We start from the raw sequence: 12,429 nt of genomic DNA, 5'->3' as shown, positions 1-12,429 counted from the left end.
TGACTTCTGTTTTTATGCTATTTCACTGAGCAAGACTTCACTAACAGATCTGGTTGGAAATCTGACACATCTGCCTTTCTGAAAAACTTTTTAAAGGTGAAATTGATCCTAAAGAGCGGATAGCACGACAGAGGAAACTGTTACAGAAGAAGCTTGGCTTAGACATGGGTGCTGCAATTGGGATGAATACTGAAGATCTGTTCAATGATGAAGATCTGGACTATTCTCCTTCTTCAGTTTCACTAGTAAACAAACAACCTGTAGGTAAAACCTCGGGCTGTTTCACTGCAAAGAATAATACAGTGGGTTTGCTTTATTTCAGCTTCCACAGTTATAACATTTTTATATTTTAAACATGATCAACTTCTAATATGATACGGTTTGGCTTCTTGAACCCTTAAACCCCATACTTCCACATTAGGATTATTTGATGTCAAACTGCTGCTCTGAGTTTCAGTTAAAGGAGAATTGGGGAAGTTGAGAACAATGTGGGTTTGGGGATTTTTCAGAACCTTTGTTGTAAGAAGAGCTGACAATGAATGGCTTCTCTTTCAGACTCTTCAGGCCGCTGAGTTAATTGACTCAGAATTTAGAGCTGGTATGAGCAGCAGACAAAAGAATAAAGCCAAAAGAATGGCTAAGCTGTTTGCAAAGCAAAGATCTAGAGATGCAGTGGAAGCTAACGAGAAGAGGTATAACAGTGAACTGTTTTGCTCTCTTTTTCTGTTACGCTTGAGTTGTGATTTGATTGATCTGTTGAAAAACTTCCTACAGTCTTTGCCTCTTAAACTTTTACATGCTAATTTTATTGATGGAAGCAAGGTGCTGCTGTGCTTATTCCTGGCAGACTATTAAAAACCTGGCTTGAAATCTTGAAATAATGGCATGCTGCAGTTTAAAATGTCTGGTTTGTCCTTGTTGTTAAATGCACACTGAGAATAGTACAAGAAAATGGGGGAATTAATACAGTAAAAATATTAGATACGACTTTCCCGTGTATGATGGCATGTTCCTTGTCACAGGCGTTTAGTGACATGTTATCGTACCTACCGTATTTATAAAGAGCAGTAAGCAGAATTATTTTTCCTTGGTTTATTTAAGAATCTCTGTATTTCTTGGGTAAAGCTGAGAAAGATTTTAATTTGGCCTCCTGGCTCAATTCTGTTACCTGCAACTTTGTAAATATTTTGCATGTTTCAGAAGGCATTACACTTTTTTGTTCATATTCTTTCCACGCTTGACTGTGTCTGAGACTTCAGCTGTAGAAGTAATTGCTGTTCATACAGCATACTTTCAGTCTATAAACTTATACTTGTTCCTTCTCAGCAATGATAGCACGGATGGGGAACCAGAAGAAAAGAGAAGGAAAGTTGCAAGTGTTGTCATCAACCAACCTGCCACAGACTCAAAAACATTGGTAGAAAATGCTTCAGAAGAGGTATGATGCTCTGTTCTGCTGTTAGTGAAAATGATCAGTTTTTTAGCAGAGTAACAAAATAAAAATTCTTTATGCTCACAAACTATAAGGTCATTTAAGGATAATGAGTGAGAGGAAAGAATGACGTTGACAGCTTCCCTTAGTATGTAGTGAAGCAAATGGGCTTCAAGCTGTATGCAGCATTGAGAGGAAGACACGTTTAATCCACCTGTATTAGTTTGCAACCCAGGTGAACCTGAATAGGTGGATTACAGGTGTTGGACCTGGGTATTAAACTGTCAAATGCTAAATGCTTGGATAGAAGATTACACTGAGCTATACATAATTTGATCTAAATGTTCACATACATTTTATTTAATCTTCTGACTTTAATTAGGCATGGTTTAGAATTAGATTCTATATTTAGTAGCAAGTACATTTGCTTCAATCGAATGAAAAGCTGAAAAATTTTAAGAAATGCTATACAGGAATACAAGTACTGCATAGAAGTTTATTTTTCAGTGACTTTATCTTGACTAAACTCAAAATAAGTTTTTCTTAACGTAGCTTAGTATTTGAATTCTTATTTGTGAAACAGTGATTGGAAAATGAATTTATGAAAGCTTAATAACCAAATGACAACTGTAAATTGAGGTGCTGCTGGTTGCTAGCCTTTCAATTGCTTTGTCCTTATGATGCTGTAAACTTCCTAATGTTAGTATCAGAATTTTTTTTTTCCACTGCCACGTCAGCCTTCTTATAAGAAATTCTAGAATAAGAGATATGCTTCTTATTTTCAGTAATGCAGAATGTGTACTGAAGAGTTGGTGCTTATTGCTTGATTAATTGATCCAATTACATTATCTAATTTCAAACTGAGATTTGCCTATTTTGCTTTTCAAAGACAATGCATAAATTTAAAGAATCACTAACTTACATAACTATTTATTATGAATTTAGGCAAATGAATGGCCTCTGGAAAGTTTTTGTGAAGAGGTGTGCAATGATCTCTTTAACCCTTCCTGGGAGGTAAGACGCACGCAGTATCTATGGTGTAGCTATATGAGCTTGATAAGAGGTAGACGTAAATAGAAATTCTATGCTTAGGACTTGAGCATTTTGCTTGGTAGCAAAACTTACATGAATCATAAATATTGATTACATAGTTGAGATCAGCCTGGTCTTACAGAGTTTCTTAAGCATTTTTTAAGACTTACTTAAAGGGAAATGAAATGAGAATTTCGGAAGTATTGAAATTTGAGCAAAACAACATTAAGTAATTAAAGCAGGCTTATCAAGACTTTGAGGAATAGTGTGCAAGCGCTGCTGACAACAGTAGCATATCCATCTAACTCTCATCTAGAAGAGGGGAGAAATCACCTTAACAGTGGATAGGCTACAAATCATTGTCCTCTTCATTTATGAGAAGCAATTTACTCTTTTTTTTTTTTTTTTTTTAAGAAGTACATTAAGTTCCAACTACAAAAACTATGTATTCGAGACTGCTTATTTCCAAAATTCAGTTGTTACGCTCACGCATTTACTCAATCCCTGTACTGTTTTCCACAAACTTTCATATTAATTCCAAGCAAAAATATGAAGTAACTGACAAAGGGTTTTCTTTCTTGAGCAGAAGATGGGAATAGCTACTGTGAAATAACCTCAATTTTGTAAAAAGAAAATTACCTTTCTGAAAGTTCAAATGTTATCACCAACTGTAATATTCTTAGGTGTTATCTGTATCACTGTTTCACCAATATCAGGGTGGCTGTGCCCATGCTGACCTCAATCTTGGAAAAGCAGAGATAGATCATCCACAGCCAGCATGAGTATTTTGGGCCCTGAGAAAAAGGTTAATTACATCCATGTGGCACATCACTGTATCTAAACTAATAAGCCTCATTTTATTTCAGGGCAGACTGTTTACAGCTGAAACAGAAGTCCACTTGTTTTCTGAAATACAGACACTCTCATAGCCATCTTAGTACATTTGATATGGGCTGTGCAGACCTGAAACAAGGAAGTAGATCATTACAGATTCATTTTTATTATATGTTCTCAATGGAAGAACAGGTTAAGCTATCTCAAAATGCATGTTTTTAAATTGTCCTCTGGCATATTCTTGCCATGTTTATAGGCAGTCTGGATGACTTGTTCAGACTGCTTGTCTAGCTTATAAGCTTAGCTGAAGTCGGATGTGCTGAATCCTACTACTGGTATTTCCTTGATGCATTTCTTTCTTGCTGCTGTTCTTTATTTTCAGAAGCTGAGAAGTTAAATTCTCAACAAAGTGTTCTTTTGGCTTGTAAAAACTAGTGTAAACAAGTGTATACACAAGTGATTGGTGTATAATGAACACTTAAGATTTTAAGACTATGCTTTCTGGCTGTTTTTTACTGGCTTACAGATTTCACCAGCAGCCCTTGAGGTGTACATATTTCTGTTTATATTTCACGTAAAATTCTCAGATAACTTGGAGAATCTACCAGCCACTTGGCTCTCGTTGTGACTGTCGTGAAATATACTATCAACAAGCATGTATATTAGGTGCTCTTTATAAAAATAACACAGTAGATTCTGCTCTAACCTGTGCAAAGGCCTCTCAGTGAAAACCAGGCTCAAATTTTTGCTTTTGTAACTTTTTGTGCAGCTGTTATGCTAGTTTTTCTTGGTTATCCAGTTGTAGCTAGCTAGGGATCAAAAGTATGAGAAACAGGTATTGCCATAGCATACCTTTCTGCTGGTATTCTGTAATCTCCAAAGCTCTTTCTACATGCATTCAACTCTATATATTTGGTGGGCGCATATATGTTGCCATAATTTGCTTTGCCACATTTGTTCACTTTTAATGTTTGGCCAAGCACGGTAGGTTTATAAACTAAGCTGAATAGTAATTCTCAGAAATTTGTGTTGTGGATCCCAAAATATCCACTGAGGGGATCAGTTTATAAGAAATATGAAGTCTACTAAGAGCACTGCTTTCCTTTAGCTTAGAAGCTTAGTAAAAGTGGTTTATCTTTGAGCAGCTCCTTGTGTCACTCAGTTCCTCCAAAGCCAAAAACTGCAGTGATCTAGAAGCTAACTGGAGTGTTTTATATAGCACCTGAGATTCATATGAGGTGACTGTATTTGTAATTGTTGATCTTTCTCCAAAAATTAGTGTTTTATAACATAGTAGCAAGTGCCTTGTTGGGTACATTTGTGCAAATACGATAACAGCATTTTTTCTGATAGAAAACAGAAACAATTCTTACTTGATTCTGTCCATAAACTGACAAATATTTAATAAATACTACCCTGTTCTAAAACAATTAATCTAATTTTATCTAATAAAATGCTACCCTTGTCCACAAGTCTATGAAATACCACTAACTCTATTGCATTGCATATATCTCTATTAGGGAAAAAAAAAGTTTGAATTACCTAGTGTAACCAGTTGCACTGTGGAGCTTTTTTTGTGGTTTTTTTTGTTTGTTTGTTTGTTTGTTTTTAAATCTTCTGTTCCTAAATCTTCTAAAATTGACATTTTATTTCACTTTTCTAGGTTCGACATGGTGCAGGTACTGGATTGAGAGAGATACTCAAAGCTCATGGTAAAAGTGGTGGTAAAATGGGAGACAGCTCATTAGAAGAGGTGAGTTTCTGGTCATGTAAATTTAATATGTAGCTTTCTTGAATTGGATTTAGTAAACTGACTTCTTAAAATGCTTAAGCTTTGCAGAAGATTGGTCATTTTGAGGGAATACAAACCATGAGGTCTTTCAACTCAAAACAATCTGGATCAAATCACCACCTCAACTGATTAAACACACAAAAGTATTTACATACTTCCCATGTATTTTAAAGGAAAATTTTAAAAAATGTATTTCTTAAGAGTGATTTGCTTATTATTAACAGTGAGTCTCATTCACACTGATAGGGCAGTAACAGCAGCAGAGAGAGCTTGTGGTTTAGAGAGTGCTGAAGAATGGCGAAATATATATATCACATGTAGATCAGTATTACTTCAGTATACGTTATGCACAGAGAAAGCAGAAGCTCCCGTAATTTTTAAGAGAAATGGTAATCTAGTAGATGAACAGTGGAGGTGCGAAAGATGATGTCAGAGTAGTAGTGAGTTCCTTTTACGGGGTTTCTCCTCTGGGGTTCAGAGTCACAAAGCTGTTGGGACTCTAACAAGATGCTAGAGCCTCAAAACAAGCTTGATGTAATTACCTAAATCTGGAGGAGACTTGACTGAGAAGTGTACTGCATCATAGTTCATGTTCATTTCTGAATACTCTTCAAACACACTGTAATTTGCCTAGAACACAGCGACATTACGATAGATTGAGTGACTTTACTTTTGCATGCTGTGTAGGAATAAAATCATCGGTCTACTTTACATGATGCTTTGGAGCCTTTTGATGAAAGTACTATGTGTACCATTGTGATGTTTGTGATAAGCCAGGTCAGAGCTAAATCAGTGTTGACTCTTCTGCCTTAATTGTGCAAGATGACTGCATTCAGTCAATTTAAACATACACTGTGATACCTTTTCAAATATAAATTTAGCAAACACAAGAATGTCGGAAATCCTTTATGAATAAATACAGACCAGATATTCATTTTTTTCCTTTTACAGATGATTCAGCAGCATCAGGAGTGGCTGGAAGACTTGGTTATTAGACTTCTTTGTGTGTTTGCATTAGACAGATTTGGAGACTTTGTTTCAGATGAAGTAAGTTGTCTGAGTGAACAGGTAGATCAGCAGACTTCTGCAGGAGATGATACTGCAGCAGATTGTTACACTTTGTGCAGTGCTACTGCATGTGCTTGCTCTAACTGCTCACAGATGCTTACTACAAAGTAGCAGATAAACATATTTCACCTTGTATAACAATTTTGCTCATCAGATTCTACTCATTAATTTATAAGTCAAAGTTCATAATGAAATGCCTCTTTCATCACCTAGGTGGTAGCACCAGTACGTGAAACTTGTGCTCAGACTTTGGGAGTGGTACTAAAGCATATGAACGAGACTGGAGTTCATAAAACTGTGGATGTTCTCCTGAAGCTGCTTACACAGGAGCAATGGGAAGTGAGACATGGTGGACTCCTAGGAATTAAGTATGCTTTGGCAGTGCGTCAGGTAATAACTCTCATGACAAAATGTAGCGAGCTTTGGAGCAGAAAGCTCTGCTCAAAGATGAGGATGTGCTGGAACAACAGATAGATATGAGAAAACCAACCTTGCTTGCACTGCATCTCATGTGGGTTAAGATGTATGACTGCAACTTTATTATCCAGGCTGCAGAAATCAGCAGGTGTCTCGCAGTGTCGTACGATTGTAACCTCATTAACAGTTACTTGCAAAAAAACCAAATTATAAATAGAGGCTGTGCCTTTTTAGCTTTGATATTTTCAGGCGTGAGGTTTACAGAGCTGTGTGCTGCGAGAGGTTTAGTTTAGCTCATGTTATTATTCTGCAAACATTGGGTTCTTGTTTATTCAAAACCCGAGCTAAATTAATGTTTACTTAATGAATGGTACCTTTTAATATTTAGATTACATTATTGGACTTGTAGCCTCTTGTTATATAACAAATACCTTTTAGTTGTTCGGTGTGTGCTGTGTTTTTTAAGTTTAAAAATACTTCTGCTCTTTTTGGCAGGACATGATTGATACATTATTGCCTAAAGTGTTGCCTGCAATAGTTGAAGGTCTCCAAGATTTGGATGATGATGTCCGAGCTGTTGCTGCAGCATCTTTAGTACCAGTAGTGGAAAGCCTGGTCCACCTTCAGTCTCAGAAGGTAACTGAGCTGTTTTCCATCAATTCTGATCCAAAATTCTGAGCAAGGTAACTAACACATAACAGCACGTGAATATCTTCTCTTTCAGTCTGACAACCTTTTCTGTTTATTTGTCCTAGGTGCCTTTCATTCTTAATACGTTATGGGACGCGCTCCTCGAGTTGGACGACTTGACAGCTTCGACAAACAGTATCATGATCCTTCTTTCTTCTCTTCTGACTTATCCTCAGGTCCGCAAATGCAGGTAACTTTTTAATTTGTATTACTTCATTATTTAATATAAATCACAAGTTATTTTCAGATAGGAATAATCAAAATAGCGCTCAAATCACATGCCAAGGAGATACTTAATTTAAATCAGTATTTTAATTTTACTCTTGCTTTTCCTCAAAGGGAAGGTTAGGACAGTGCTCCCAGTTTCATTTCATTAGTAGTGGGCCCAAAAATAATTAAAAGGTAGATGTTGTTTATATGTATCTTTTGCTTCTCTGCTTCTAACTCCACTGATTGTATTGGGTATTTTGTAAAATGTATTAGCTGCACTTAAATGGTGATTCTTTCCACAATTTCTTATCTGCTTCTCGTTGACAAATTCCAAACAAGCGTGCAAACTATTTACATCAAAACAGCAATTATAACATTACTGTTGGACATTGAACTGTTTCAATAGTCAAGCTTTAAAGTAAGTGTGAACATGAAAACTTGAATCAATAGTACAACCAGTCATTCTGTGACTGATAAAGGTAGATAAAGTGGTGGGTAAACATTTCTGTTCCAAAATGAAAAAGAGGAGAAAAAATTGCCATATAAAGTTACTGGAACATTCACTGAAGAAAGCGGAGGGGAGATGTTAAGTATTTCTCATTATGTATGACAGTTAATAACGTTTGTCCCTTCTTCAAAGACAAGTTTTTTCCTTCCTTACTAACTCTTAGTATTAAAAGGCCTTTTTTTTATTTTCAAAATATAAGTTTGTAATTGCTAAAAGCAGTAATTGTTAGCTTTTTAGAACAGGAAAACAAATCCTTCTTTAAGTTTGAAGACGGTGTTGAGCTTCTGTCTATTCAGGATTTTCAAAGTAAAGGATGCATGTTAGCGTGTTCTTTCATCGTACACACGGTAAACTCACAGCTGCTATGCTTAACACACCTTGCCTTTCACATTCTGAATGATTGTCACTGCCAAAGCTGGTTTCAGCACAAATACAAAATTAAGAATGCAGTTCTGCCACCAGCAACCCCATCTGTAATTCATCATGTAGTAGCAGTTGACGTCCAAGTTCATGCATAATAAATTAAAAACAAGCTTGGATCGTAACTCATAAATACCTAATAATAAATTCCAAAGTAACAAAGGAGAAAGAAGAATTTAGGAAACAACACAGTAAAAATACATGCTTAAATCAACTAGCACTTCATACTATAAGGAAAAAAACAGTATTGTCATGAAAAATAATGATCCTGACTCAAATTATTTATAAATGTTTAAGTTGTAGTAATATGATCCTTCACTTGAAATCACCCAATATATGCTAGTCTCTTTCTTCTGAATAAAACAAAATTAACTGTTTTCATTTTTTCCTCTTCTCACTGCCTCTCCATCACCCCTTCATGTACAAGTATTCAGCAGTCGCTCACAGTGTTGGTCCCACGTGTGTGGCCGTTCTTGCATCACACTATATCCTCTGTACGAAAAGCAGCACTGGAAACATTATTCACACTGCTCTCTACCCAAGACCAGGTGAGAATTGGAGTTACTAGCATTTTGTTATGATGAATATTGGAATCTTTTCAATTGTGATAATTCTTGTTTCAGAGCTCTTCAACGTGGCTAACTCCAATTCTGCAAGACATGTTGAGACATATATTTCAGTTCTGTATCTTAGAAAGCAACCAAGAAATTCTGGATCTTATTCATAAGGTATTTGTGAGTTAGATTTATACTGTTTGTGTATTCACGTCTTCATATCCTCTGTGCTTTAGCACCAATAAAGAATAATCTGTTTGTGTCACATTTTGTAGTCTGCCCATGTGATACATTAATACAGACTGAAAGGAAACAGGATAGTTTCTACATATGTGATTTTATTTGAAAACACATATAAATCATGATTTACCCTGTTTCTTTCCCCAGGTATGGCTGGAACTGCTAAACAAAGCATCTGTTCAGTATGTGGTTGCAGCTGCTTGTCCATGGATGGGAGCTTGGCTCTGCTTAATGATGCAGCCATCTCATTTGCCAATTGATTTAAATATGTTGCTAGAAGTAAAAACCAGATCAAAAGTAAGTGAAATATGATCTCGGTAAGTGTTGTGGGGAAAGTAGGGAAGTAATTAGCTGCTACAGTAATGGCCATGTTCTGAAAGTGTTAGCGGGGAGTAGTATTGCATTTCACAATGGTAAATATTGCTTATCTTGTAGACCTCAATTCTGTAGAGAAAAATAGTTCTTCTGAAGTTATCCGCTGGAATTCAGAGTATTATCATGTATATGCTCAGTGTGTATCTAGTATTTCACAAGTATTTATGAGGTTCTATGTATCTGCAGCGATTTCCTCAGAATCTGGTTGTAGGATTGCATCAAGTCTAAAAACAGTAATTTATTTCTGAAGATTCTGGAAGAGATTTAATTTTTCCTTTGTGTTCACTGAAAATGAAATTTTTTCAGCTACATGTTGAGAGTTAATATTCAGGTGAAGGAACCATATCTTTCATTTAATTGCACCATAGAGAATTACTGGAGAGGTGGCTTGGAATGGGTAACTGCTTTCACGAGTCTGCCATCCAAGAAACATTTTGAGTTAGTCCAGTTTTTTCAGGGAAAGATGGTTACTGGAAATGTTATGGAATATAAATTCGTCTTTTCTATTATAAACACATTTATTTTAAACCTCTCTCAATTTCATTCCTTAGGAAAAGGCAGCTGCTAAACTGCGTCAAGGTCAAACCCAGAACAAGGAAGTAATTCAGGAATATATTGCTGGGGCAGACAGCATTGCAGAAGATCCGGCAACCAGGGATTACGTTGTCATGCGAGCTCGGATGATGGCAGCAAAGTCAGTTTACTGGAAAACTGAAGAAATATTTACAAGCAGCTTATCTTTTTTGTTAAAGTGTTTCTGTTAAAATCTAATTATGTAAAGTGCTTTGTCATCTTCAGTTTGAATCATTAATTGACAAGTGATCATAACACTGAAGCAAATGTTCTTTCTCCTTTTGTCAGGTTGCTGGGAGCACTTTGTTGTTGTATTTGTGACCCCGGTGTAAATACTGTTACTCAAGAAATAAAGCCAGCTGAATCATTAGCTCAGCTACTGCTCTTCCACTTGAATTCTAAATCTGCCTTGCAGAGGATTAGTGTTGCATTAGTAATCTGTGAGTGGGCAGCCTTGCAAAAGGTAGGATGTTTCTGCAGCAAAAATAAATTTGACTTACTAACTTAATCCATAGCTCATCATCTGCTACTTCAGCTTGAAATAAAATTTCAGTAGATAAGCTAAAATACCAAAATCTTGATAGCTAGACAATGGGGGAGTAAATTATGCTACTCAAGTAGTTAAATGCCAACTGTTAGAACTGTGAATCAGTAAATACATTCACATTTCTTCTACAAACTGATCTATTCAAGATGCATGTTATCTGTGTCAACTTTGCTTTTAGCATGAACATCTTCCCTGTGTTCTACTGTCATTCCAGTTCTTAGTGACAGACTGAACATTTTGTTCATAATCTTTAATATTTTGAGTTTAAAATGTTAACGGGCTCTCTGGTACCTAAACTTCTGTATTTGGATTCTGTTGTTCATTACTCAAAACTGAACAGAAGAAATCTTGATGACTCAAAAATACAAATTATGTGTTTTGTCTTTTCTTTTACAGGAATGTAGAACTGTGGCGATTTGCGTGCAACCTTGTTTACTTGGGGTGCTTTCTGAACACCTCTATTATGATGAAATTGCTGTTCCTTTTACACGAATGCAGAATGAATGTAAACAGCTTATTTCATTGTTAGCTGATGCGCACATTGACATTGGAAACAGAATAAACTGTAGTGTATTTACAATAGATCAAGCCAATGATCTGGTAAGTAGAGGCATGCCTGCCCTTCATTCAAATCTGTTCTTGTCTTGCAATACATATTCAGCAGTTATTACACAGACAGCAACTCCCAGAAATCATGCGATAGCTTTATACTTTGACATGAGGTGCGTAACAGATACACACACCACCTCCCTCCATGATGTTTACCAACTGTTTAAAAAATGAAGTAGAATCCAATCTAAGTGCTTAGCAGAGAAAAAAACTTTCACTGTTCTGATTCCTGGTGGTAGATGCACTACTGAAATCTACACAGAAGAAAAAAAGAATGCAAGTGCAAATGCTTCAGACAACCATCAAAAGACTTGCAAATAAATGTGTAAGTTCATGCAAAGAGCTTTCTAAAAAAATATTCTGTGTAAAAGATGGGATCTTTTCTATGTGAGACCCTCAAATTAAAGGTGACTGGTGTAGGGGGGGTGTGTAGGTATGCTGAGAAGAACGAGGAGGTTTGGATTTGTGTCACTATGGCCACCATTAGACTATAGAAAGATGTTGAATATTCGGAATCAACTTGGAAATCTCAACATATCCTTAAAGTTATAGAAGATTGCATATAGGGGTTGAAGGGATTTTGGCAGCCAGTCTAAATTGATTAGATTCCCAAGGAAAAGCTAGACAGAATCATAAGAGCTTTTGTTTAATTAAAGGAGTTTTCATATACCTCAAGTTTTTACTCTTCAGTCTAGAAATACAGTTGCTTGACTGCTGCATGCTTACACAAAAGATACCCATTTTGAATTTAAGATTTCATAAGATGCATACCACAACTATTTGCTTTCTTTTGTGGCTATCTTCACCTCTAAAAATACATCATACTCTTTTTGTAGAATGGTTCTCCATGCATTAGATGTAAAAATGCTTTGCTTCTACCTATATACATTTTCTGCATCCCTTGGTCATTCCCTTAATCAAGGTCATGTGTAGTACTTGACATATGTGTATCGCTTCATTGTTGAAAGACTGGAACATTTAAAAGTAAAAAGCAAATAAATAAATTCAATAAGCGCATAAGAAAAGCACAAAAAAGCACCAAAACTCCCTCACTCTCTCAAAAGTTACCGTTTTTCATGTACATTTTTCACCTACTTCAGAGTCATGTATCCCATCTGTAAAATAAGG

The 12,429-nt window shown here is 36.0% G+C and overlaps 1 protein-coding gene across 1 annotated transcript in view; it reads left to right on the top strand.

Moving 5' to 3' along the window:
• BTAF1 (B-TFIID TATA-box binding protein associated factor 1) overlaps positions 1–12,429 on the top strand; it is a gene marked incomplete at both ends in the record, with an annotated part of 69,734 nt that overhangs the window by 42,168 nt on the left and 15,137 nt on the right. Inside the window, 15 exons of the mRNA XM_079535919.1 lie at positions 97–260; positions 556–692; positions 1,327–1,438; positions 2,378–2,446; positions 4,962–5,051; positions 6,042–6,137; positions 6,372–6,548; positions 7,071–7,211; positions 7,331–7,455; positions 8,831–8,951; positions 9,027–9,131; positions 9,345–9,494; positions 10,124–10,266; positions 10,434–10,608; positions 11,089–11,292. Coding sequence (XP_079392045.1) covers positions 97–260; positions 556–692; positions 1,327–1,438; positions 2,378–2,446; positions 4,962–5,051; positions 6,042–6,137; positions 6,372–6,548; positions 7,071–7,211; positions 7,331–7,455; positions 8,831–8,951; positions 9,027–9,131; positions 9,345–9,494; positions 10,124–10,266; positions 10,434–10,608; positions 11,089–11,292 — 2,009 coding nt within the window. The remainder of the gene's footprint in view (positions 1–96; positions 261–555; positions 693–1,326; positions 1,439–2,377; positions 2,447–4,961; positions 5,052–6,041; positions 6,138–6,371; positions 6,549–7,070; positions 7,212–7,330; positions 7,456–8,830; positions 8,952–9,026; positions 9,132–9,344; positions 9,495–10,123; positions 10,267–10,433; positions 10,609–11,088; positions 11,293–12,429) is intronic.

Source organism: Tetrao urogallus (genome assembly GCF_951394365.1).
Source record: "Tetrao urogallus genome assembly, chromosome: 5".
In the NCBI taxonomy this organism is placed as follows: Eukaryota; Metazoa; Chordata; class Aves; order Galliformes; family Phasianidae; genus Tetrao; species Tetrao urogallus.
Note: the sequence above shows the minus strand (reverse complement) of the source record. Positions and strands in the feature narration are given on the sequence as shown.